Source organism: Vanessa tameamea, chromosome 3 (assembly GCF_037043105.1).
Source record: "Vanessa tameamea isolate UH-Manoa-2023 chromosome 3, ilVanTame1 primary haplotype, whole genome shotgun sequence".
Classification (NCBI taxonomy): Eukaryota; Metazoa; Arthropoda; class Insecta; order Lepidoptera; family Nymphalidae; genus Vanessa; species Vanessa tameamea.
Window position 1 is genome coordinate 6,132,329 of NC_087311.1, and position 25,677 is coordinate 6,158,005.

At 30.4% G+C, this 25,677-nt stretch overlaps 1 protein-coding gene across 1 annotated transcript in view; it reads left to right on the forward strand.

Annotated features, from left to right (window-relative positions):
• Positions 1 to 25,677, forward strand: part of Rdgc (retinal degeneration C) — a 61,524-nt gene that overhangs the window by 34,031 nt on the left and 1,816 nt on the right. Inside the window, exons 5-14 of the mRNA XM_026635535.2 lie at positions 309 to 454; positions 1,572 to 1,736; positions 6,040 to 6,206; positions 6,570 to 6,606; positions 8,242 to 8,391; positions 10,924 to 11,001; positions 22,960 to 23,145; positions 23,577 to 23,832; positions 24,530 to 24,678; positions 25,401 to 25,503. Coding sequence (XP_026491320.2) covers positions 309 to 454; positions 1,572 to 1,736; positions 6,040 to 6,206; positions 6,570 to 6,606; positions 8,242 to 8,391; positions 10,924 to 11,001; positions 22,960 to 23,145; positions 23,577 to 23,832; positions 24,530 to 24,678; positions 25,401 to 25,503 — 1,437 coding nt within the window. The remainder of the gene's footprint in view (positions 1 to 308; positions 455 to 1,571; positions 1,737 to 6,039; positions 6,207 to 6,569; positions 6,607 to 8,241; positions 8,392 to 10,923; positions 11,002 to 22,959; positions 23,146 to 23,576; positions 23,833 to 24,529; positions 24,679 to 25,400; positions 25,504 to 25,677) is intronic.

Sequence of the window (25,677 nt, forward strand, 5' to 3'; positions counted from 1 at the left end):
TTATATAATTAAAAATTAATTACAAAATATTTCAAGTTGGTGTATTTTATTGTACATTTTACGTTATTGTGAAATTACGAGTAATGATTGTTTAAAACTTCCAAATATTCATTTTATCTTCTATATTCTAATATTTATAAAAAAATACCTGAGAGAAAAATGCAAACAAGAAACCATGTATGTTTCCAAATAAATTGTCGAGCTTTTAAAGTTATCTTCAAATTGATTTTTTTGTTATTTAACAAATACTTTCGAATAATGGTAACCAAAAATTCACCTTAAAATGTATTTAAATTTTGTTTTTTAAGTGGAGCAGGTTTTCTCTGAGGAGTCTGACGAAGGAGGAGGAGTAGATGAGACAGCTCTACCTAAGCACTCTCGAGGACCTGACTTGGAGTTCCCTTTACAAAGAAAAGATATTGATCTGTTGATTGAGGCATTTAGGAAGAAGAAAGTAAGTAGTTATCCTTTATTTTATTTATGAATTATTTCAATTTAGAACTCTGTATAAAAAGTATAAACAAATAGTAATAAAAAATGCTACTGTACAAATCATGACCACGTAGTATGGTAGTAAGTATGTTAGCAGCACTACTCCGTTGAATTGCAATCGGGATGTCCGTCTGTGTTCAAACACCTGTGGTGTTGCCGGAGACCCATTGTCATTCGAAAATTCTATTGTTTAAAAGTGTCCAACAATTTTTGAGGGTATCTGACGTTCGCAACCATTGACATATAGATATATACATGCTTTTTCACTTAACTTTTGCGACATCTGTATTGTGTAACGTGACCCAATACTCATCCGGTCACAACCTTCCAGTTTATATATTATATTTTTATAGGAATTGTATTGAATTCGATTTCAAAACTTGAACAAAGGCCTGTAGTGCTTCGCTACGTTTGTATAGATAGGAAAATGTTGTTATTCTATAGTATTTTAAACCAACTACATCATCAAATTACAGTTATACCTTAAAAAAATAATTATATCAATAAGTCAAGAAATATTATTAACTGATCAAAATAAATATATGTGTTACATATATTAGTTACGGGAATGTTTTTGTAAGCCGGTATTCAGCGTTAAATAAACTTTTTCGTATCGTATTGGCCTGAAAACATCAGTGCCAATAGCATTTGATTTCGGTTTCATTCATGCAGTCGTAACCATGATTTAATTTCCGTTTGAATTTAATGGAATTAACTCTAGTCACACTGATAGCTATATTTATATATATATATATATGATAATATAGCGATGTAATTTTTGTACGCAAAACCCTATTTACTTTTCTATATCTACTGCTAGTGAAAATCCGTCAAAATCGGTCGAGCCGTTTTCGGAGACTTTAGAATTCATATTTTTGTTATAAGTACTGTATATAATTGCATATGTATTTAGTAAAAACTGTTATTTTCACTTTAAAAACAGACACCTTCATTTTATTTATTTGTTTAGATTAATCAGCTAAAAAATCTTTTGAAATAAATTTCTACTGCAAACCTTAATTTGCAGTCAAAAATAATATATTTTCTTCATAAAATATTAACAAGTTTAACCTTTTCAGCATCGCCTTCACCCGAAGCAAGTAGCGCAAATATTAAAGGAGGCTTCACAGATGTTAAAGAGGTTACCCAATATAAATGTAGCAACCACATCGATTTCCAGTCAGATCACTATCTGTGGTGACTTGCATGGTAAATTGGACGATTTACTTGTTATATTTCATAAGGTAAGTAAAATGATAATTTTAATTCATTTTTCCACACACACACAAACATTGTCACACACAAGCACACATACACATACCCTCTCTTAAGCATTCTTCTTGTAAATACCAATAATTGTTAACGTTTAAATGTTACATTGTAATAAGCGGCAATAAAGCGAAAAAGTATCATATATAAATGAAGTATATTAAAACAGACCAAAAGGTGAACAGGACTATTACTCCTTAATATATGTAGATTATTTCATGACCTAGCAAGGAGTACAATACTTCACGCACCTGTTTAAAATTTAATCATACAAAGCTATTTTGTAAAATTACTACGTTCTAAGTTATATCTCTACTTATGAATAAAGTTTATTTAATTAAAGTTAACAGCCTGAACTAATGCGGGTTGGTTAATAGCAAACATGCAGGTTTACTCACGATGTTATCGTTCACTGTCGAGCAAAAGATTAAGTATAAACATTAATTAAGTATATGAAAATTCGGTGATGCTTACCCGGGTTTGAACCCCAAATCTTCGATTAAGGTGTGCATGTCGAGAGCATGTGGTTATAGTAATAATAATAATTTCAATAAAATGTCAATTATAAAAAATCTTAATTATAATCCGAATTAATTTGTTTATTTTATAAATAAATCCAACATTTATTAAACCTTAATGTTCATAAAAAGGCTAGGATAAATGATACATCTCAAGGTGAGTGGTCACCATAGTTAATAGACGTTGGTGTTAAGAAATATTAATTATTCCTTAATTCGACAATGTGTCGCCGACCTTGGTAACTAAGATGTTACGTCTCTTGTGCCTGTTACACTGCCTGGCAAACTGTTCTGGACGTAAAATACACAATAGACTTAATATACATAATAGCCTTTCGGCTATTGATTCTCCCAGTTCTACCGAAAATGTGTTTCCTATTGTTCTATATTCCATATTTTCTTTTGTCACGTTCATGACCACGATGAAAATTCATTTCTCCTTAATAAAACGAAGCTATAACTTCGAATGAATTGAAACGCTTACTTTCGTTCAATAATGTTACAATTGAATCAACAACGTATGTATTTATAAAAGTAAATTTTTGTATAGTTTTATTTTAAATTAAAATACAAATTATTTGATATCAAATTCGAGTAATATTACTATTTCATTATAATTTAGGTAATTGTTAGATAATAATTGAAATTGAAGCTTTACTATTGTAAATCAATCGTGTTTAAAATATATATATTATTTTAAATACAATGAAAGATTTTTACTGATTACCCACCCAAGTATTTGGAAATCAAATAAGAATTATTATTAACATCTTCAGAGAATATGACAAATGAAATTATTATACGGAGACGACTGTATTGATTCTGAGTCAAACTCATACTAATTACTTTTAAAATTCGAATAAAAATAAAACTTGGGTAAATATAAATTGATATGCTTAAATGAAAAGTGTATCAATTTGAAGTAGACTTTAGTGTTTGGCATTGGTCCAAAATACAGCTGCAGCGTGACAATGAGGCGGAAATGGCATCTCATATGGCGTGTTGAAATTGTTCGGGGTGAGATGTTTTGACCTAGAAAAGGAAGTGAAGCCGTAAATGTAATGACAGCCTCGTTAATGGATTTTTTAGAACAAAAAAACAAAATGACCGACTGTATTGTTTGTTTTATATCTTTATTTGTATTGACAACATTAGATATTACTTAAATTATAAATGCGAAAGCTTCGATGGATGAATGGTTTTTACTTATTCACGCCAGAATGGATCTGAATTTAATTTGGCATAGAATTAGATTTTCGTCTGAAATAGTGCCTAGGTCACTTTTATCACTGAAAATAAACCTAACACCGGCAAAACATACGCAAGCGAAGCCGCGCGCAGAAACTAGTTAATAATAAAAAAAAGAAGTTATGTATCACTGATGTAATGTACATTAGTAACTATTGACCATACGTAATTATGTTTTATCGATCTTACTTTTTTGTGCCATAAAAAACTATATAAAACGATTCACTGCTACAATTTCTTTGAAATCGATAAATGTTCTATTTTATTTACGAGAAGCCGTGTGCCCGATGGGATTTTCCGTCGGCATAATCTTAGGTTCGAACTTTTCTCGTGTGTTCGAGTTTTTAATTAACCTGCTCTGTTAATTTATTTTTTCATTCGTTACAAAATAAAGAATAAAAAAATTAACATTCTGCGTTTTAAGTACATATATTAATCGCACAGTTTCCAATTTTTTTTTTATCCATTTTTATTAAATGACGGACTTCACTATATTTTTCTCTTCTTTATCACTCCCTTTGGGAGTAATGTTAGGTATAGGATTATGATTTTTTTTTTTTTTTATTGTTACGGATTATTATATAGATATTTTGTCTTAACGTGGAAGGTATGACGTCCAAGAAAACAATAAGTTTAGATATGTTAACAATTAGGGTGCGGCACACGCGTTATCCAATTTGTGGCAACTGCCAACTTATGCCCCCAATTGATTGATAGGGCGCCTGTTACACCGCGTGACCTCGTTTGCGTTCATATTGTTTTTCTATTGCCTTATTCGTTTTAATTAATGAACGTCAAGCGAAAGTTTTATAAAAACAAATAAAACATAACTGTTACTTTATAGATTTTAGATTCGTAGTATTATTACTAAAATAACATGTGTATATTAATTACTTTGTCATACCTGATCGAGTTATTCAATAAATCATTGCCGACTATATTTTAACGTTTACAATTTATATTTTGGTTAGGTTAGTTTCACGCAATCTAACCATTGCGTGAATATTAATATAAGAATGCATATTCAAACCATGGGTAAGCATGTAATATTGTTCGATGAAGAAAAAACATCGTGTGATATTTGTGAAATTTTAAAGTATATATTAGGAATATATATTAGGAATCAGGAACGTGTTTATCTAAATAAATCATTAAAAGGAGAAGAAAAAATAGATCAGACTGGAGGATCATGATTGCGTAACTCCGTATCGATTTGAGTACGCGTTGCGTAAGTGGCCTTCGTCACGGTCGCCACTGCATATGTAGGGATTCGCGAATTAACGGTGATTCTATGCGGAAATTATATCTACTATTTTTTATTAATATAAGCTAATAATTATATATAATTGAAAAGCAAAATATATTTCTGAATATAACAGAATTTAAAGATGTTTACTGATTTATTTAAAGTATTTTATAATATATTATATAAAATATGCCATGGTTATTATTATTAAATAAATAAAGTTTATGAAATAAAGTTACGGTTTCTTTGAAATAAGGATTCGATTAATTAAAAAATCGGCAACAGCTGTCAACAGGGGAGGAGATGAAATGTCAAGTCCTACGTACGTTTTTTTGTAATTATTTGTCGGCAAATGACGCGACTTTAAATAAGGATAAGTGATGAATATTTAGAACTTTATTAGATTCATAATTTTCGCCGCGATTCCAGTCTTTAACCGCGCTTCTCTGACAGGAGCTGAAATTAATGTGCCAACGCAAGTAGCGTTTCTACAAGGGGATCTTAGTATCTCGCGATAGTCTAAACGAATCTATTAACATGACTAATTACAGTAGATTTAATTTCAGTCGGAAAGTCGACGATGTCAAGAATTCTCTATATTATTTGGGCCATCTATTCAATCTAAATAATATATATTGTCATGCATCACCATAACTATCAGCCTCGTGGCATTACCTGTCCAACTGTATCACCTGTATCATTTATACATTACGTAATTGATAAGCGTTCGTAAAGTGGTCATTAGACGGCGCCAACACCACGGTCTCAGCCGCTAAGCACCACACCAAACTATATTTTCGGGTGCCTGGTATTGACATATCTGTAGCGAAATACCGTATTTTTTCCAAAGCTGGCATGGAATTTTGCTTTAACATGTTGTTTTGTTAATACTTCAAAAGTGCTGTTACTTTAATTATTAATGGTTGATGTATTAACAATAAGACCCGTCGTTTCGCACTACCGGGAATCTGTATTCGTTTTTGTTCCTTTACTGTAACGCTACGTGCGATCTATCAGCCTTTTGATTTATAATATGAGAATTTTCACAAGTTTTCTACAATACGTGAAACGTAACTGGTACGTTTTTTGTCAGTAAATGATAAATGAACAATTAAAACAAACGCGAACGTTATAAATATTCATTATATAGTATTTACTTACGTTTAAAAAAACATTTTTGGAATTTTAAACGAATTATACTCGGGTTTTTGTCTTCGACCGGAATTTGTCAGCAAAAATTTTAATATATTAACATTTTCTGTGCAGAATGGACTACCTTCACCTGAAAATCCATACATATTCAATGGGGACTTCGTGGATCGGGGCAAGAAGGGGTTGGAAGTTTTTCTCCTGCTGCTGGCGTGCATGCTGGCGTTTCCCGGGGGAGTTTATTTAAATCGAGGCAACCACGAGGATCTTATTATGAATTCCCGGTATTTGCATTCTTAATTTTAGAGCACTGATATTATATTTATTATATTACTACAAGATTTTATTATTAAACTGTTATCAAATGTAGAATTAAACCGTATATTTTATTCATAGGGAGTCTTGGTATACTATCAGTAAAGTGCAGTATACATTATAATACAAAAATAGTAATGTTAATATTTTTTATAGATTAACTTTGTAATTTTAAGTAAAATTATCAGAAATTAACAACTGTACACGTTGATAAGAGTAAATTATATTTCCATGAATTTCTCTGAACTCGTTAAGCTTGTTATTAAGTTTACTAACTTGAAAATATTATTAACTGATCTAGAACTTAAGCGATAAAAAAACTTTTGTTTTAGGTACGGATTTATAAGAGAGGTTCATCAAAAATACAGGGTGAGTTTTTAAATACATACATATCTGTAAATATTATTCATCTGTGTTAGTTGATAATTAAATAAACTATGTTTTACTCACTCGCGCGCGAATATAAGAATAAAAATAAATACTTTCTACTTGTTTAGCTCAATTATAACTTCCAATTGCCATTACCTAATATAGATGGCAAAACTGTCCGTTTTTATAACTAATATATAAATAATTTGGGAGCTATAGTGAGCGTTTTTTTGTAAATAGACTCAACGTGTAGAAGTTCTGAAAGGATTACTTTACAAACGGCGTAATGAGCATTCATGATTGAAAGAAAACATTGTATCGAAATATGCACTCGAGTAAACCATTTAATTGGCGTATTTGACCCAATAACTGAGTAGTGCAGGTTAATTGTGCCGCTTTACGACATGATATATATATATACATATATGTAAATCTAATGTTTATTAAACATCGTTTCTGTAATTATTTTTGTAACAGTAAAATAATGAAAAATTTAAATAACACATTTATTAAAACGTAAACGAAAACAGTTCCTTTAAATATTCAAAATTAGAATTGAATTACAAATTTATTTTAACTCCATATATAAATTTCGATACGACGCCTACGGTCAGAGTGATTCATTGTTAGTTGAAAAAAAATTGAAATGTAAGCGAAAAAAAAAATGCTTCATAATATAAGCTGAGACCATTTACTGATAATAAAATGTTAAAGGGGCGTGGGCGTATTGATGAAAACATATAAAAGTATTGAAAGTGAAATAATAATTGGCAACTGGGGTAATCAGTACAGAAGTCCTTCGTATTATCTAAATGTAACGTTCTATCTACGATGTATTTTTTGGTCGTATCGTCCTTATTTCCTCTCTTCATCACGTCGTGCAATCTTGAGTTTGCGGTGCGAGTGAGACCAGGCTATAAAATATAGTGTTGTATGAGCGAGACGCATAACAAAGTAATACATTGTACGAGATATCGTTTTTCTGAAAGTGTTTTCATAAGTTTAAGTCCCACGCATAATTCGTGGGCGAACGGATGTAAATCCCTGTTACCTAATGTATTTGTGCTGTATTATTGCTACATAAACGTCGATAAATGGATAATGTTTTAATGTTTTTTTTATACGTAACGTTTCGCTTTTTTCGAATAGGTTTTTAAAATTAGTTTCCAATTAAAAAAAAAAAACGTTAATGTTTAATAAAAAATAACACTCACGATTAAGTAATAAAAACAATATAATATTTAAAAAGAAACACATTTTATGTATCTAAAAAATGTTCAGGTCAAAAATAATATTGACATAAATTTACCTTTTGAACTAGCAGTAGCGATAATTGATTGAATTAGGTTAATCTTATTTATCATTCATGTTTTCAATTTATTTAGTAAATTCAATTTGTTAGTGAACACACTTTCGTATTTATTCGTTAATTGTTAATTAACAAAAACCAACAACAATTAATTCCTAATAGAATTAGTCAATTATGGATTAATATTAGTGATACTTAACATTAATTAATCAGCTACAGTGTTTAATTGCCAAACGTTTATTCTCATAGCTCAATATTATGTAAATTTATTCTCTACAAAAGGATAAAGGAAATAATTAATAAAGTGTAATCTTTGTTTAATACAGCACAATGCCGAGCGTTTATTGAAATTGATTGAGAATGTGTATCGCTGGCTGCCTTTGGGAACTATCATCAATAATCGCGTGTTCGTGGTCCACGGAGGTATTTCAGACACCACTGACTTGGATATGGTACGGAGTCTTGAAAGGGATAAGGTAAGAATATTGTTCCATCGTGTAAAAGTCATTCTCATATCGATATAACGTCACCTGGAATGTTTGTTGATCGGTGTTATGTGGGTGGTTTTTTTTTTAAATATTTATATATTAATAATAACTAAATCCAGCTTGTATGTTTTCTGTAGCGGTTTCAGATTACTTAGACTGAAAAGAAGTCTTATAAAACATATATATTGGTAATTTTTCTGGATTAACCTTTTTAGATCCTATTAATTTCTAAAGTATATACATATGATTGCGTGATATACGTGTATGGTGTTAATTTGCTTGCACACAATTTCTTAACTAAACTAATTTTCCAGGACCATAAAGATTATTATAGCATCTTCGTGTTTAAATTTAATACGATTGTCTAGTAACAAAATATTTCATGTCAAATTAGTTTAGTCTAGATATTGTGTACAGCATCAGCATCAATCTGTAGTTGTCATGAGCTAAAAAACATTTTTTTTCTATAACTTGGACATATCTATTTTGTGATAAGTTTATTTGAAGATATTTATTTACTTTCTATTGCCTCGATGGTTTATGGAATCTTTTATTTGGGAATGAATCGTTATCTGGTTTTCTTGATACTGCATTTACTGTAGCAGACCGGGGTTTGGATGTTAGCAATGTTTAAACTCCTGTGCCTCGTAAAGTATTTGGTCTTTAGTCTGAACTCTCTTAGTCAGAAAATAGAGTACTTGTACATACACTATAATTTATCCTGTGTATTCTTAATTCAGAATTTCATTTTATAGCAGATAAAATTCACACGTAATATTTTTGGTTAGAATAATATATTTAAAGTAAATTTATTTACATAAGAATTATTTACATTAAAGAGTTAAATAAGTGCAAAGATATTTTTAAAACATATAACACCAAGTTTTATAGCCTCCAGTGGTGACAGCAGAGCTGGTTCGCTTTTCACCTAGAGAATCGGAATTGCGATTAAACGGAGATATGCTGCTAGCATTCTTGCCACCATTCCATGCGGTTATGATTTATACAGTGGTTATTTTTAATTTTAGTTTTTAATTTCACTAGTTGGCAGTGACATATATATAAATATGAAATAAAATAAATAAATATTCTTTTAATTAAATAAATGGTGCCGTTTATTAAGCGGCCTAATATGTTTATGTTTATTTTCAGGAGAGTTTAAAGCAATTTATCTTTCTGAAACATATACATACATACGTCCCTGATAGACTTTATGCATATACGACAATTGTGATAATTATTTTACACCGACTAAAATTGTTTGTTAAAAAAACTTATGTTAAAAAATATTTTGCTTGTTTCTTGTAACACAATTTCTATTTAAATGCTAGTCTTTAATTTAACTCGAAAGACATAATTGAAAAGTGTAATTTATGGAATCAGTTTATCGGAGGGCTTCGTCGCGTCGCGTCACCCGTCGCTTCGGGAGTTGCACTTTAATTTATGATACTTAAATTACTTATGTCGGTTTCAGAAGAAAGAAGAAATGCTTTATATGTAAAATAAATATATTTTAAATTCATACCTTTCATTCATTATTGTAATACATTGCGTAGAAGTTAGGTTACATAGGACATATTTAAAGTAAGTATATCTTAAGTAAATAAAATTTTAAAATATTTTTGAAGTAATTAGGTTTAGAATAGAAGAATGTCGTAATTAAAGTACAGTAAAAGCCTGTGAATAAGGCCTCCTTTTCATATGAAGGTTAAGAGCATATTCCACCACGCTACTCGGTCTATATTCGGTCCAGATTCACGTGTTCTGATCACTAACCAACCTCGGCATCATATGTATGGTTATATAACAGATAAAATATTCTCTTTCTTCGAGATAGACGTCGTCCTTGGATACTACAGTGAAATACCTCCGTACTTAACCGCCCACCTCATATAGTTGTGAATGATGAAACCGCAAGACGTTTGCTCGAGAAAAGAAAACGTTTAAGAAATGTGGAAATTGATTATGTTTTAAAATCTACTGCTTTTCTACATACATTTACTTAATATGAAGTAATTCAACCGTAAAGTTGTCCTAAAGGATCCACATTAACCAAAAAATAAAGGATTCCATGTTGGACAGACGAAAGTTGAGAGAGAAAATTAGCATGTGACGAATGAGTTTTATCTATCAATTCGCGTTTGGTGCAGTATGGAGGTTCCGAGCCTTTTCGGAGTACCTCATTGCCTCTTACAAGTTTCTTTCACATGAAGTAGTTTCTTCTTCTTCTTCTGTGTCGGACTGGCCGGGGTCTAGAGCTCTTGAAGCGCCTTAGTCTATCAGAATATTTGCTAAAAAACAGCGGGACCCATTTCGTCTCTTAGGGGGCTTTCACGGGATTGCTTGCCCATGATACCGTGACGATAAGTTCATAGCCTTGCTTAATAGCAGAGAAGGTCCCAGCGATGTGATATTTCCTGTCTGTAACTGTTTCTGTACCAACTGTAAATAGTAATGAATTGAGTCTTATTTATTATTCATTTTAGTATAATTCATAATTAAGATTATTAACTTTTGCAGTATGTATCTCTGCTACGACCGCCGGTGAATGAAGGCGCCTCCCCGGCAGAAGTAATTGATAAAGTGGAATGGAAGCAGGTGAGTCGGCATCAATCATTTATTATTCACTTTATTCGATCGATAACTTTAATTGTCTGTCGCTTTCATAAGTGACGAGTGAAGGTTATGAAGGTACGGATTGGATTTGGGGTTAGTTCCAAAAATTTACATACTATAATTGGGCGTGTTGTGCAGAACTGGAACACTACTAAAAGTTATTGAGTTTTAAAATAAAAATAATATTTATTTAAAAGAAATATAATTAAAACGAAATCAGAGGGTTCTTTACATATTTATTTATATTATTTCTAATTGGTTATGTCATGTAGTTTAAAATAATATATTATTAAAGATTTACTGATAACGATTACGCTCAAATATTGCAATTTCACGTTCACCCTTAAAATATGTTTAAAACTTTTAAAATTATACCCAAAAAGACATGCCATATTTTACCATTAATGAGGGAAGTTAGCTGCTTTCGACACTGAAAACATTGAGAACAATACTATCTTGTCAAAGAATCGAACACAATTTTACAACCAACCAACGAGAAAGTATAAAATGTAACAATCTGTAAAATTCTGGTAACACAGAGATAAAGGACTGCCAAGTCGTTTTGTTGTAGCTGTTTTACATAGTCCCCTATGAAAAACAGCTACAACAATAAAACGAGCTAGTTTTGTATAAATATACGATTTCGCATTGAGCTTGTTTTCCATTTCACTGCACCACATAAATCTGTTTACATATTATCTTTATACTTTACTAGGAAAAAACTTAAATCATGTTGTTATAACATCATGCAAAACCAAGATGCGCATAATGGCTTAGTGGATAGAACCCTTGAATCTTACCAAAGGTTTTGTGTTCAAAACCGAGTAAACACCATTGAGGTTTCATGTTAAATGATGTGCATAATTCATCTCTTTCTCTGCTGTAAAAGGAAATATCGTGACACATTTTCCTACCTGTGTAAGTAATGTGTATTCACCAACTCGCATTAGAGCGTGAAGGAAAAAAAAATCACTAGAATGAAATGCGGGAGGCAGAGTAACAACTAGGAGCTATACATTAAGTTAGAATTAGTTAATGCAGAAATTGTAGACTAATTTTATTCGTGAGTTTTATAGCGACTGGTTTAATCAGTATGCTAAATTACACGCTGACTTTATTAGGTACATTAGTAACAAATTGTCATCTTACTTTGTTTACGTACAACTTCTTAGAACGACATGCACACAGCATTAGTAGTTTCTTAGATAAACCGACGAAGTGAATACCTAGTTAATTTAAATGCAGAGATACTACGCAGAGTATATAATGTTATTAAAATGTTTGTCATGTCTTTGCAAAGTTTCGCGTCTCTCTGAGGGGTGCTAATATTGTGTAGGTAAATATTGAGTCCTCGTTTTAATACATCACACAGTGATCAAAGTTTGATATTTAAATATTATTATTAGATTACTTGAAGTATCTGTCGCATTCGTGGTAACGAAAGTCTTGATTGCTTTGATTTTATGCTTGAAATTTATTTACCATAGTAAAATGATACTGTAACGAACTATTTATTTGAATAAATTTTACTCTTTTAAAAAACTTTCCTTGTCATAACAAGAAAAGTTATTTAAGTATATTTAAATAAATATGAATATGTATTAAATTATTAAAGTTTCACAATATTTTTTAAAAACTTTTCGATTTTCAGTACATTTAAAGTTGGAAAACAAATTATGTTAAAGTGAATGTTATTTAAAATAATAATACTAAATATTTACAGCATTGCAGTATCTTATTCACCTACCTGACTCTTGAGTTTAATATTTACGTAGACACTTACTCGAATGCGGCAGTAAAATTACATTTTAATGCTTATTTCCATCGCGTCTAACATTCCGTTGCAGTACTTTGTAATCTTTATTAAGTTTTTCTTTTATGCTATACTAATATAATTATATTATTTTGCTAAAGTTTTCTTTTATTATTGATTGTTAAGAATTCATTTATGGAATAATAACCCTTAATTAATTCAATTTAATCATCTAATTACAGTAATTTTATTTGCTTTAAGCACTTTAAGCACGAGTTAGATGAAAAGATCGATATAAATTCTCGATTTCTACTCGGCTAGATTTTTAATAACAGTATACTAGTTTTCCGTCTCGATTACGAACGGATAAAATTAAGGCTCTGCCGAATGATTTTTTTTTCATGATGACATTTGAAAACATCAAATATAATTCTTATCGAGAAAAGCGTTTCCGCTCTTAGCTACAGAGGTAATAAATCACAAAATATCTTTTGGTTGCAAATGTCAGCGGCAATTTTAAGTAACAAAAGACGCCACATTGTAAAGAAACTCTGTCCATTAAAATCAATTTATCGTTTATATTTCTCATTTCTTTTAAACATCAAAATGTATTATCGTTAGATATCCGTTAAAGATTTTAATATACTTATTATGTATTAATCTATAATGGTATATTTATAATTTTGAAGTTAACTGATCTTCAATACAATGTATTCGTTTATCTTATGTTTAATCTATAAATAGAATCGTGCAGTCGCTTTCTAATTCTGTCTGTATCTCCACTTAATTCTTCTAAACCACTCAACGGACATTGATACGTTTTGACTAATAGAAAGGTAAACGAGGGATGTTCGTATGTAATTTCAAAATATTTTATACAAAATGGCAAAACTACAACGTTTTTTTGTCCAAAGACATACATGGTTTAGCCAAAACCTAAGGATGACAAAACATCACAACGATTTACTAGGAATCTTTGAAGTCCTACATAAAAGTTCGCGATATCTTCAAAGGTAAATTCTTATTAGCTATTGTTATCTATCACAGATTACAAAATATCTACGGAGTATTTGCGAGGCTATTGTTCCCAATTCATTAGCGATATTTATTCAAATAAATGTGTTAGTAACCTTGGGTATTTAATATATTCTCTTATACTTCAAATAGTATAGAATAAAGTCGCTTTATATGTGTTTATATGTATATGTTTATGATGAGTGTTTATCGTTATATCTACCAGTAAAAACCGTATTAAAATACAATGATTCGTTTAGAAGTTTACTTCGTTAGGAGATGTGTGATGTGATTTATACTATTCATAAATAGCTTGCGTCATATTAAAAAGCGGCTGACCTAATAATTTTATCTCTGACTAAAGTTAATATAAAATGCGATGTCTATAAAAAAATTGTACAATACAAATGTACTACGTAATCTACGTTTAGTTTAAAATTATGAAACTATAATACTTTATAAGTTCCTATAAATTTAAACTCAGCTAAAGGGAAGCCTGAAAACTACATAAATTTATTTTGGCTTCGCTTGTTTCGCCAGGTTACCACATATAACATATTTTTTAAACATAACAAATGGAAATTTATTCTATATTCAATTAAAAACTTTTATTTTTAATACATATGATGTGATTTGGAAATTAAATATGTAATTTATTGGTTACTTTCTTATGGTATGGGTGATTGAGTTGCATTATTGTGATTGGAAATAACAAACATCTATACGTAACTAAATATTTAATATGTTTATCTGCGAGTTAAAATGATGAAAACTATAATCTGATATGTTATCTTACAGCTTCAGTAGTATTGTTATGAGCGCGTATTTGACCTTAGCATTATACTATGCAACTGATATTGCGCTGTTATATTTTATCAGCTCTAATTCTGCTAAAATAATATTTAATCAGTGAAAAAACAAAAGTTAAATCAACAAGCAGTTGGTTGAATTGATCCAGCAGTTAGAAGATATCAATCTTAACCATAGATTGCCTTTTACTTTTTTAATACGTGTAAGCACTACTGAAATTTCGAGTGCTTAGTTTATATAAAATTTTTGGTTTAAGATGTTCCACACTTTCTCAAGTAGTGGAAGCCTTTGGCTAAGCAGTCGAATTTTTAAAGGTTGTTACATTGTACCATTTTGGGATGTAGATTTAGATTAGATGTACTGAAAATACCGGAAGAACATAAAAAATCTACAGAATGTAATAATTGTCGCTTGGATTTATTCCACTGCAGCATTAATTAATGTGTTTTCCTCCGTTGTAAGCAAAGCTGATTGTAGTTTTTATAATTTTCATTGGAGCAACTGACGGTGACGTCTTTAATTTATTACCTGAGAGGAATTACTAAAATAATAATTAAACGATATCAAAGTAGTTGTAATTTTCGACGCTGTCTCCCGGACCATTCGGATTTCCATTGCATATTATAATGATATTATACTATTTACAATCAGTATCGTGGCATGCAATCTCCTCGGTCGTACTTAGTGTCTGCAATTGTATAACAGCCTCTACATAGTACTAATGCATCTTACCTCGCCTCACTACATTTGTTTTACGTTTGTTAATCAGGAAAATGTATAGTAGTTATCTATGGGTAATTCCATGACATATTTCAAAATAAAAAAGCTATGATTTATCGATAAAAGATTAATGTATATACATTAATTAGAACAGTTTTTGCAAAAGTTTTTGTTTATCTATAAAACTCTTATACGTATATTGGAGAAAACTATTATGTTTCCAGCGTTCGGACCAATAATCTACAATTACTCTTATGTAGACATAACATCACGGTAAATAATAATAATACATGGAATAATGTAAAAAACAATTGTAGACATACTCGTAAAAAGCAAATACTAAATTACGTATTAATGTTTGTTTTTTTTTTATAATAGTTTCTGATTTCACATTACCATAATAACATCGAATATGTTATTTTCGTCATAGTAATAATTCTCTTTGAAGAAATATTGAACTAACTAGGCGTACCTTCTACCATATCTTACTTTTTAGTTTCGTTGATGTGCGATAAAAATAAAAGCAAGGTTCTTCTTCGAATATAAATGTCTTTTTACGACGTGTAAATTTTTTTTATTACGTATTCTTCAGATTTTTATATACTTCTGTATTCCTAGTACGTACACACAGAATATCTAATATATATTTTTGCTGATAAGTCTATGCTTTATTTATTTTTATCTTTTTACTTTGTAGATACATCTTGTAAATTAGATTTATTATTTATTTGGTGGTAGTGGCTTTGAGCAAGCTCGTCTGGGTAGGTAAACATACTCGTTTGATATTCAATCGTCAAACAGAAATACTTAGTATTGTTGTCTTTTAGTTGGACGGTGAGTGAGCCAGTGTAACTACAGGCATATGTGCCATAATATCTTAGTTCCCAAAGTTGGTGGTGCATTAACGATGTAAGGAATGGCTAATATTTCTTACATTGTCAATGTCTAAGGCCGTTGTTGGCTACTTACCATCAGGTGGCTTATTTTCCCGGCCGCCTATCTATTACGTAAAAAAAATGGACAAGTAAATAATCAACGTTGATAAGTAGCCCATATTCATCGATAACACGTAATGTATTAACCATTAATTTCGTCGTCAATGCGACGCCATGGGATCTACTTTTGTGTCTTTTCTATCTGTAATTACTTATCTCACCAACCTTCGTAATCGGAACACGAGCAATACAAAGTATCGATGTTAGAGGTAGAATAATTGATGATAGATAGTACCTTTTCTAACAGGCTCGCACGAAGTCCATCAGCCAGTATTGGAAACAAACTAATATTTCATGATTACACGTATTCGACTTTATATTCGATTATGGACAATAAATTAAATAGATTTAAAAGTCGATTGTATTTTATATCGCGTCATATCGTTGCTTGCAATCGTGAGCAATCAAGGCTTCGTTGACCTTTTACATCGGATCAATCCAATTTATTAGGACTTAGCTTCATATTTATCACATTATTTTCTTCAGGGCTGACGTTATAAGAAAGTGCCATCCTTGTTATAATGTAATTTTAGCAGACCGGTCCCCTGAGTGCGACTCGATAAACTGTACACTAACCGCTTATGAACTTTGTGCTCCCTGAGGGGTATTCATCGTACAAATTGACGTTCATTCTAGACATTTAGTCCTTTTCAAATCAACGTTAAGCTCCTTTATATTTTTACTCTAGATTATCAAATATTGTTTAAGATAAATTAATTAATTTATTTAGAACTTTGAAATTACCAGTAGTTAAAGGTTTAATTCATGAAGACTTTTTATTATCCATTTGAAATTATTACATAGTTTTCTATCTAGCCGAGTGACTAGTGGTCATCTTCTACTATAGACAGCATTTTGTATTGTATAGAATTTGGTACTGAAAGAAAGATAAACCATTTTCCATAGCGCTAACGAGCTACTAAATTTGGGATTCAACATTTTATATTCCTGGGACCACTAGTTCCACTGGGTCTATCACCATGTGAACTGAAACAAAATACCAAGTGTTGCTAGGGGTTGGGGTTAGGTAACCCAGACTGCTTGCACAAAGGCCTGTTTAATGTACAGTACAGTTGTTTTTAACGTTTCAGTAAATCGTAATCAAATTTTTCGTGTATTTAACTTGACAATGAATTCTAACCAGTGTACAATTTCATAATGAATTTCGTCGTCTCTTGGTAATAGTAATAAATAAAAAGCAGACACTGAAATTCTAACATATTTTTATGCTAATTTAGATTTAATGTTATCTACATAAAACAAAAGGCATTTTCTGTGAAACAGTTGTTGTGAAATAGTTGTTACGAGGTGTAATTGGTGTAGGTACGTCTCCAAAGCATCATATTATTTAATAAATAATATTTATTTATGTATCATAAAATACATACATAAAAACACATAATTAGGAAAATGTGAACTCTGCATTATTTTTCTCTTACAAGATATCTCTGCCAGAAACCCTAGTATAGCTGGAAGTTATAGATATATTCCATATGATTTAGTAAAAACAAATTAATATACTTATAACAAGAAACGTTGATAAATAAATATATTTATATATAATATAGTACATATTGTTTAGGTAAACCAAATCAAATAAATTAAATATATTATGTATGACATTAACATAGAACAGTTCTTTTTTAATCCATATTTAAAATATTTCTTGATATTTATTTACATTTAAAAATAATTTTATAACTAACTAACACCTATAACAGATTCCATGGAATATTAATAGTTAACAATATTTAGTCTCATTTTAAGTGACCGTGCAAGCGCGTCTACCCAGGTGGCAGGTACCACCCACTTATCATATATTCTACCGTTAAACAGATTGCTGTTTAGCGGTAGAATATATGATAAGTGGGAAAAGCGAAACACAACTATATCAAGCTGATGCTTGGTATAATTATATTTCGGTTCGAATGACGAGTGAGCTAGCCAGCAAGTACAGACACAGATGACATAACATCTTAGATTCCAAGGTTGTCGCGACGCATTGGCGATGTAAGTAATGGTTAATATTTCTTCTAGCGTCAATGTCTGTGGGCGATGGTGAACATTTACCACCAGATAGCCTAATCATCTACATCCACAGAAACTACTCTTAAAAAATTCCATAAATGAAAATAAAAATAATAAAAAAAACATGGACAAAAATTTTAGGTAACTATTTATAAGAAACAAATAATATTGTGTTAGAGTATTCGAACGAACTAAATCAATGGCAAGTTCATTTTTCGCTTAAAATACTTTACTTTTATTAGGTTTTTTGAGCAAACGAGAATAACTTATTGTATCAGCTAAACTACCACCACACAAAATCTCTTTGTTAAAAATATTAGAAACTTTACTTCAAAGCGGCTTTGTTGGTACGTCGAGACCTAGATTTTTTGTTCTTGAATCTTGAGGAAATCTGTCGATGAACAGCTACACATCCAATAATGTGACAATATTTTGCGGCTGTTCTGGCACAGATAAGGTAGTAATTTTGTCCGAATCAATTCTTTATGTCAAAATATTTTCACACGTTTCTTGTCTTGGTTCGGTAAGAAACTCTGAGACCGTAATTCCGAGATCCGATAGAACTGTGTTGAATATCTACAGCAAGATTTTTTGAGTTTCATAACTAAAAATTGTAGTAATATGATAGTCCTTGATTTATCGTCGAGAAACGTTGATGTTCGAGAGCTCCATTTGGCTATGCTACATTGATCATATTTGGCTGTCCCCTTCATCGGAAAAAATAGTTTTTTCTACACGAACGTGCTTCCATGTCCGAACCTTGTAAAAGTAGTTAATTTTTTGGTAAAGTATAAAGGGAGTTTTTCATCGTTATCTTTAAAGACAGATTCTTATAATTTTTATTGTTTTGCAGTTTTCCAATACTTAGATATTGTGCGTTCTTGTGATTAGACAAAACATCGTGACAACACGCACTCGATTGTAGTAAAATACAGAATAAATATTTCTTTTTTATGTATTGATACAATGTTTATGATCCTAAAGTATGTATGTAAGTATGCGCAAACAATGTCCGAGATAATTAATGCACCCTTATCTAGCGCTGACGTGATCGAGAATTGTCACAACTCTTAAACAAAATTGTTCTCATCCAGTATCAGTGCGCTCAACGTAGGCGAGCGTGCCATTACTGCATTAATTAAGCTAGTTGCCAAACTTAATACATCACGTATAATGCACTCCTGGTTCTGTTAACATTAGTACATGAAGTATTATAACTACTATAGGATGGAAATAAAACTTTAATCATTGCAAAGGTTCTGTGTTAAGGGTGTGTCCAAAAAATATTGGTAATTTTTCGCTAAAACCTAAATGGGAACATACGATAGGTACTAATCATATTTATAAAAATATATTTTGTGATTTTGTGTTTCGTGTAAAATAATAAACATTCGTTTGAAATATATGTTGAAGAAAATGATTGACGTAAACTTGGCCAGGTTTTGATGGAAATGCTTAAATTAAATTGATTAGGAAGTAACATTTAATTTATTACTTTTCTAATCTGATAAATGCCGCTCGATTGAGCTAACATCAGTTTAAAGAATTAGTACGTGTAAAAAGATATAAAGTGTGTAAAGCTGTTCAGCTGAAGCCGCATTATTTCACTAACGAACATCACAAAGGGCGGTCACGAGAGTTCATTGAGCGATTTTGGCATGTACTTAATTAAGTTACTTACCGACCCACTAAATAACCACGAGTCTACAAGTCCACGCATGGAAAGGGTTGTAAATAAATAAAATAAATTAGTAAAATTATGTTTTATCTTCCATATACGCATCTATAGTTTCAATACACATATCAGATCGGAGTAAAGCTTTCGATGTATTTTTGTCTTTACCCTCAAAACGCGTCAAAATAACCTGCTTAACTTTATCGTCATCTAAATATATTTTAGTGGTTGAATAAGCATTTCGAACCCAGATTTGTTTAAGTCGTGGCTTTGTCTTGCAAAAAACGTTTGGTTATTTTCCTTGTTTATTCCTTAGTGATTTCTTTCAGTCTCGCTAGTATGGAAGCGCAATATTTTTCAGTGTTTATCAGTTTCAAAGCAACTGTAGCCATCATGTTTTCGGTTGATTCTGTCACTTAAACTCCCTAATGATTTGTGTACGCCATTTGTGCCATTGTTTTGCTTTAAGTTCAGCCAAAGTCAAAACAATAGTCCATGCCAAAAAGTCACGACCAAGAGTGATAAAAACGCCTTTGCTTTTGATCGGGCATGAGTATTCTCGGTAATAATTTTGTAACTTATAATGTTATGAATCTTCAAAATGGTGAAACTCATGCAAATAGCTGTTACTTTTTTCGACATCCTTTTATTCTATTTTCTGACGTGAAGGTCTCAGTCGATTGTCTTTAAATATATCATGCCACCTAAATTATGGTTTTTCCTGGTACAATCCGGGTAAAGTTCGTTTTATAAAGGGCTTCTATCTCACTCATTATGGACTGGGCGTATTTTAATTGCTTGGGCTGAACAAAGAAAATAAAATAATACACTTTGTCATAGCGCGACGTTTAATTTTGTACATTATTGCAATTGTCTTTTGGATCGACTTTGTTGTTGAATAATTACTTGTAAATAAAGATGTCACAGGTTTAATATATATTTTATATATTTAACGAATCTCCAATTACTATGGACTTTTTGATCTATTGTCCTATTTATTATCACAATAGCAGAATCTGTACCCTTAATAAATAAATATTGATTTGTATAAAAGAAAACGTGATGGTATTTTACAAGTATGTGTCCTAGCTTTAGTTCACATTGGCTGTTGTAAATGGCCATACAGTTTTCATTATAACTAAAATATATTTGTATTCCCCTGGCAATAGTTTTATTACTAAATAATTATTATTGTTCTTTTAAAATAATTAAATTTACAAAATAAATGAGAAATGACGTAATAGATAAATATAAACGTAAGGATGGTCTAATTGTTATGTGAACGAATTTTATGACTCGACGATAAATGCACATATACATATATACATAAATAAATTTAATTACCAATTTATTTAAAATAAGTTACTTATCTAGTATTTAAATTTAATACACTATTTAGTATCACTAGTCCAAGCGTGTTTGTTAAATTTCAGTTCGTTCTGATATGTGAAACAAGTTTAAATTTCAGTTGCGAGATTTGATCACACACAACGGTAAAGTTAAAGCTTTTAAGCAATATTATGTATATTGTAAATAGCCGGGTAGACCATATAAAATGATTTAAAGTTTTGGATTTTAGGGTAATAAAATTGTTAACTATCTGTTATTTAATATACAGTGTAAAATATAATGTGTTGTTGTATGTGTATGTTGACAAGGGAGATATGTACTAAAAAAAAATTTATTAATTGCTAGATTTCTTTTTGCAATGTAGTTTCTGTATGTTGGAATACCATGTGTGTGTTTTTTTTAATTTACCAATGGGTATTTATGTTATATTTTTTACAAAAAAAAAACAATTCATTAAATTTAATAATACGTTATATATTATTACATTTATCATCTGTTTTTTGGTTACGAAATACATCACATTTTTAATCCAGTAAATTGTGAAAAAAAATACCAATACTAGTAAAGACGCCAAAAAAGATTAGTTAAGCCAAAACAAAAGAAAACTTAATTAATATTTAATTTGTAAAAAGTCTTGAAAAGAAATACGGCTTCACGATTAATAATATCGTTAAATTAACCCATTAATAAATTATTGTGGTATAAAGTTTGACCACTTACCGCAAAACCTCGAACGTAATGAAATAACCGAATTTATTTTTATAGTTTATTCAATTTAGCAATCATTTTTGTTAAAATGTTTCAATATCTAAGACATTTTAGATTCACAACATTTTTGTATACATTTTTTGCGAGTATATAATTTAACTCTGATACTATAGTGACTTTAAAAATATGATATAACAAAAAAAAACACAAAATGATTTTTCCTGTAAAATTTTATTTTGAAAATATTAGTCTAACTTAGGGGTCGTCGATAAATTTAGAGTACTTATTTTGTTTGAAATAAAATATCAGTGAACTTTTCCAAGGATTACATTTAAATTTACCCAGACATTTCAAAACAAGATTAATGGATGCCTCTTAAGGATTTCTTTGTTTTATATTAAATTACACTTAAAGGTAAAATGGTTAAAACTCGTATAAGTAACAATGTAAGGTATCTTTTTCTTAAAATCCATTGTTAGAAACAGACGTTTAAAAGCTTTTCTACTGAAGAAGTACTTACGTTTTCGTAAACAAAAAATTTAAATAATTATTTTGCATTGTTGTATTAGTAAAATGTTTTTACTGTGATGTCATATTGTTTTTGTAGAAATAAATATGTATATTTAATAACTACAAATGCTTTTCTATATATCTATTGTGAGGATTTAATATATCTTTATATTATTTTGTTTAATTATTACTACGAGGGTGTTATTTGGGTTATGATATTTGTATATTTAGTATCGTTTTTCGTTGTTACTTTTAATTGTTTATTCTGTGTAATAAGTCTCGACAAATCTTTTTTATTTATATAATGGTGTTTTTGTAGGTATTTGATATCCTTTGGTCGACAAATCTTTTTTATTTATATAATGGTGTTTTTGTAGGTATTTGATATCCTTTGGTCGGATCCGCAAAGCATCAGCGGGTGTGTCGCGAACGCCCTGCGCGGGGCTGGCACGTACTTCGGTCCAGATGTCACCGCAACATTTCTGAGTAAAAACAAACTTAGTTTCATAGTCAGAAGTCACGAATGTAAGCCTGGTGGCTACGAAATACTACATAATGGAAATGTAAGTACTTTTTTGTTTTATTTGCTACATTTTCCAAATAAGTTGAACAATATTTTAAGTCTTTAGGATTTTTAAATACTTAAAACAAATTTCATAATCTTTACCCTTTATGAGGCTTATATAAATTGTGAAACGCCACCTAACGATTCATTCGTCCATTAGTCTACCGCCAAACACTATTTTTTTGTATTGACTTGTTTAGCTTAAATGTGTGAGTGAGTTAGTTTTATGTGCACATCAGGACATAATATCTTAGTTTATGTCAGGAATAGTAAGACCACTTTCCATCGGACGTAATAAAATCTGAAGGAAAACAAGCCAAATAGGTTGTATCAATTTCCTTAAAATTATATTACAAAACATAAATAGTTCTATATTATTTTCTTTACGCCGAATTCATAGCCCCGTTTTACATTAATAAAATGTTGTAGGTTATAACAATATTTTCTGCGTCCAACTACTACGAACTCGGATCAAACAAAGGCGCTTACCTAAAGCTCTGCGGCAACTCCTTGGATAGGCAGTTTGTGCAGTACACTGCTGCAGTGTCTCGCACTCGTCGCCTCACGTTCCGCCAACGAGTGGGCTTGGTGGAGTCGTCAGCCATGAGGGAATTGCACAGCCATATCATGACAGCACGAAGGACTCTAGAAGCTACTTTTAGAAGCATGGACTTAGATCAGAGTGGTTTGTATATGATAACATATATTATTGATTAATCGCCGCCTACAATACTTAATATTCAGTTAAAAATATTTAAATTGATCAATTTTTACCAAATTCTCATATATCCAGTAAATAATTTCTTGTTGTAAGTATTCGCTACTATTTCATTAATTTGGGATTTATTTCGCCTAAGTTTTAGTTATTTTATTGTTTACTTACTCAGAAGCGTGTAAACGTAAACCCTTACTCTATACTGATATTATGTAAATAGTAGGGATAAGGTCACTGGTGCCCCGTATTTATATTATGATATGTTAATAAATTAATTGTAAATTTGTGATTAGTATATGTATTTTTAAAGCAATCATTACCTTCAGAAATTAATATTACTAAAAAAAAACTCAAGTACATAAATCTTTTCCAAGTTCTCTGACTTTAAATAATGTACGTGGTCTGAAGTGAAGTTGCCTCAAGTCTAAGTAAAATTGAAAACGATTTGTCATTATTCTCGGTAAATTGTAACTTGTGATTTCATCATTAATCAGCGACAGTCTTAATATATCAACTTCGTTCATTAAGGGAGACATTTGTATTATCAAAATTTATATTGAAGGTAAAATAGAATTTGGAGTACTTTTTACTATTATTATTTATGTTTTTTTTAGGCTAACTAATTCGTTTTTATTGAGGATATTATTTTAAGAATTACTGTTTTTAGGCTTTATTTCGATAAGTGACTGGTGCTACGCCATGGAAGAGACAACTCACCTCGGGCTCCCGTGGCGTATGCTCAAGGACAAACTTGTGCGTACTGACCCTGAAACACGCCGAGTGCGTTACATGGACACCTTTGATGTACCAACTAACGTGAGACATCCGTTCTTTGTTTATTTTAATCAATATTAATACTAATGTTTAGTAATCTGTGTAGACTCTCCTTTATTTAAATTTTAATATATATGACTTCTTGCCAACTTTCTGTAAGTTAAATACCTTTATAAAAGGTCGTCACACAGTCGCATTCGATACCTTTATTGTCACACAAGATGCTGTTTTATTAGAACTCCCGTGGTCGTGACGTCGTTCGCGCACCCATTATTTAGGAGGATTATAAGTTTGCTTTATAGCTGACCCAGTTAGAACTTGATATTAGAAATTAAATATTTTCATTAAATAAACTTTGTTGAAAATATTGAAAATCTTTTTTTCATAATCATATTGAAACTAATAATTTAAAGTTATGCTTTTCAAAAAATTGTTCTAAATAATAAAAAGGATAATTTAAAAAAAAACTATTACTGAGTCAGTGTTAGTTGTTGATTACTGACTTAGTGATAAAATTATTATTTAGTAAAACCATGGAAATAGAAATTTGTGAAAAAATAAGTAATTTCAAAAATATTTTTGTCATTGTAAAATATTTTTTAAGAACCTTTTAATTCATAAATAAATAGTAACATAAAACATAAGATGTTATCTTTCAAACGTTTTAAATACTAAGTATTTCAGACAAAAACAAATAGTAAAGTAACCGTTCTAAATTTTAAACGGATTAAAAGATTACGTCTGTAGCTATATTTTCATTTCAGAAAGTTGGACGAAAGTCCGACACTCAAACTGTCGTCGAAACGCTCTATAAAAATAAAAGAAGCTTGGAAGCAATATTCAAAATTCTCGACAAGGACAATTCAGGTAAGGTTATCTCTTTGAGGTTTATTGTATTTACGGAATATCATTTTCGAATGTTAAAAGACAGGTACATTATTTCACAATATTCTTTTTTTAAATAATGTTATTATGGTGTTAAAAATGTACAGACAAAAATAAGTCAATTCATAATAATATACATTACTTTCCGTTCCTTCA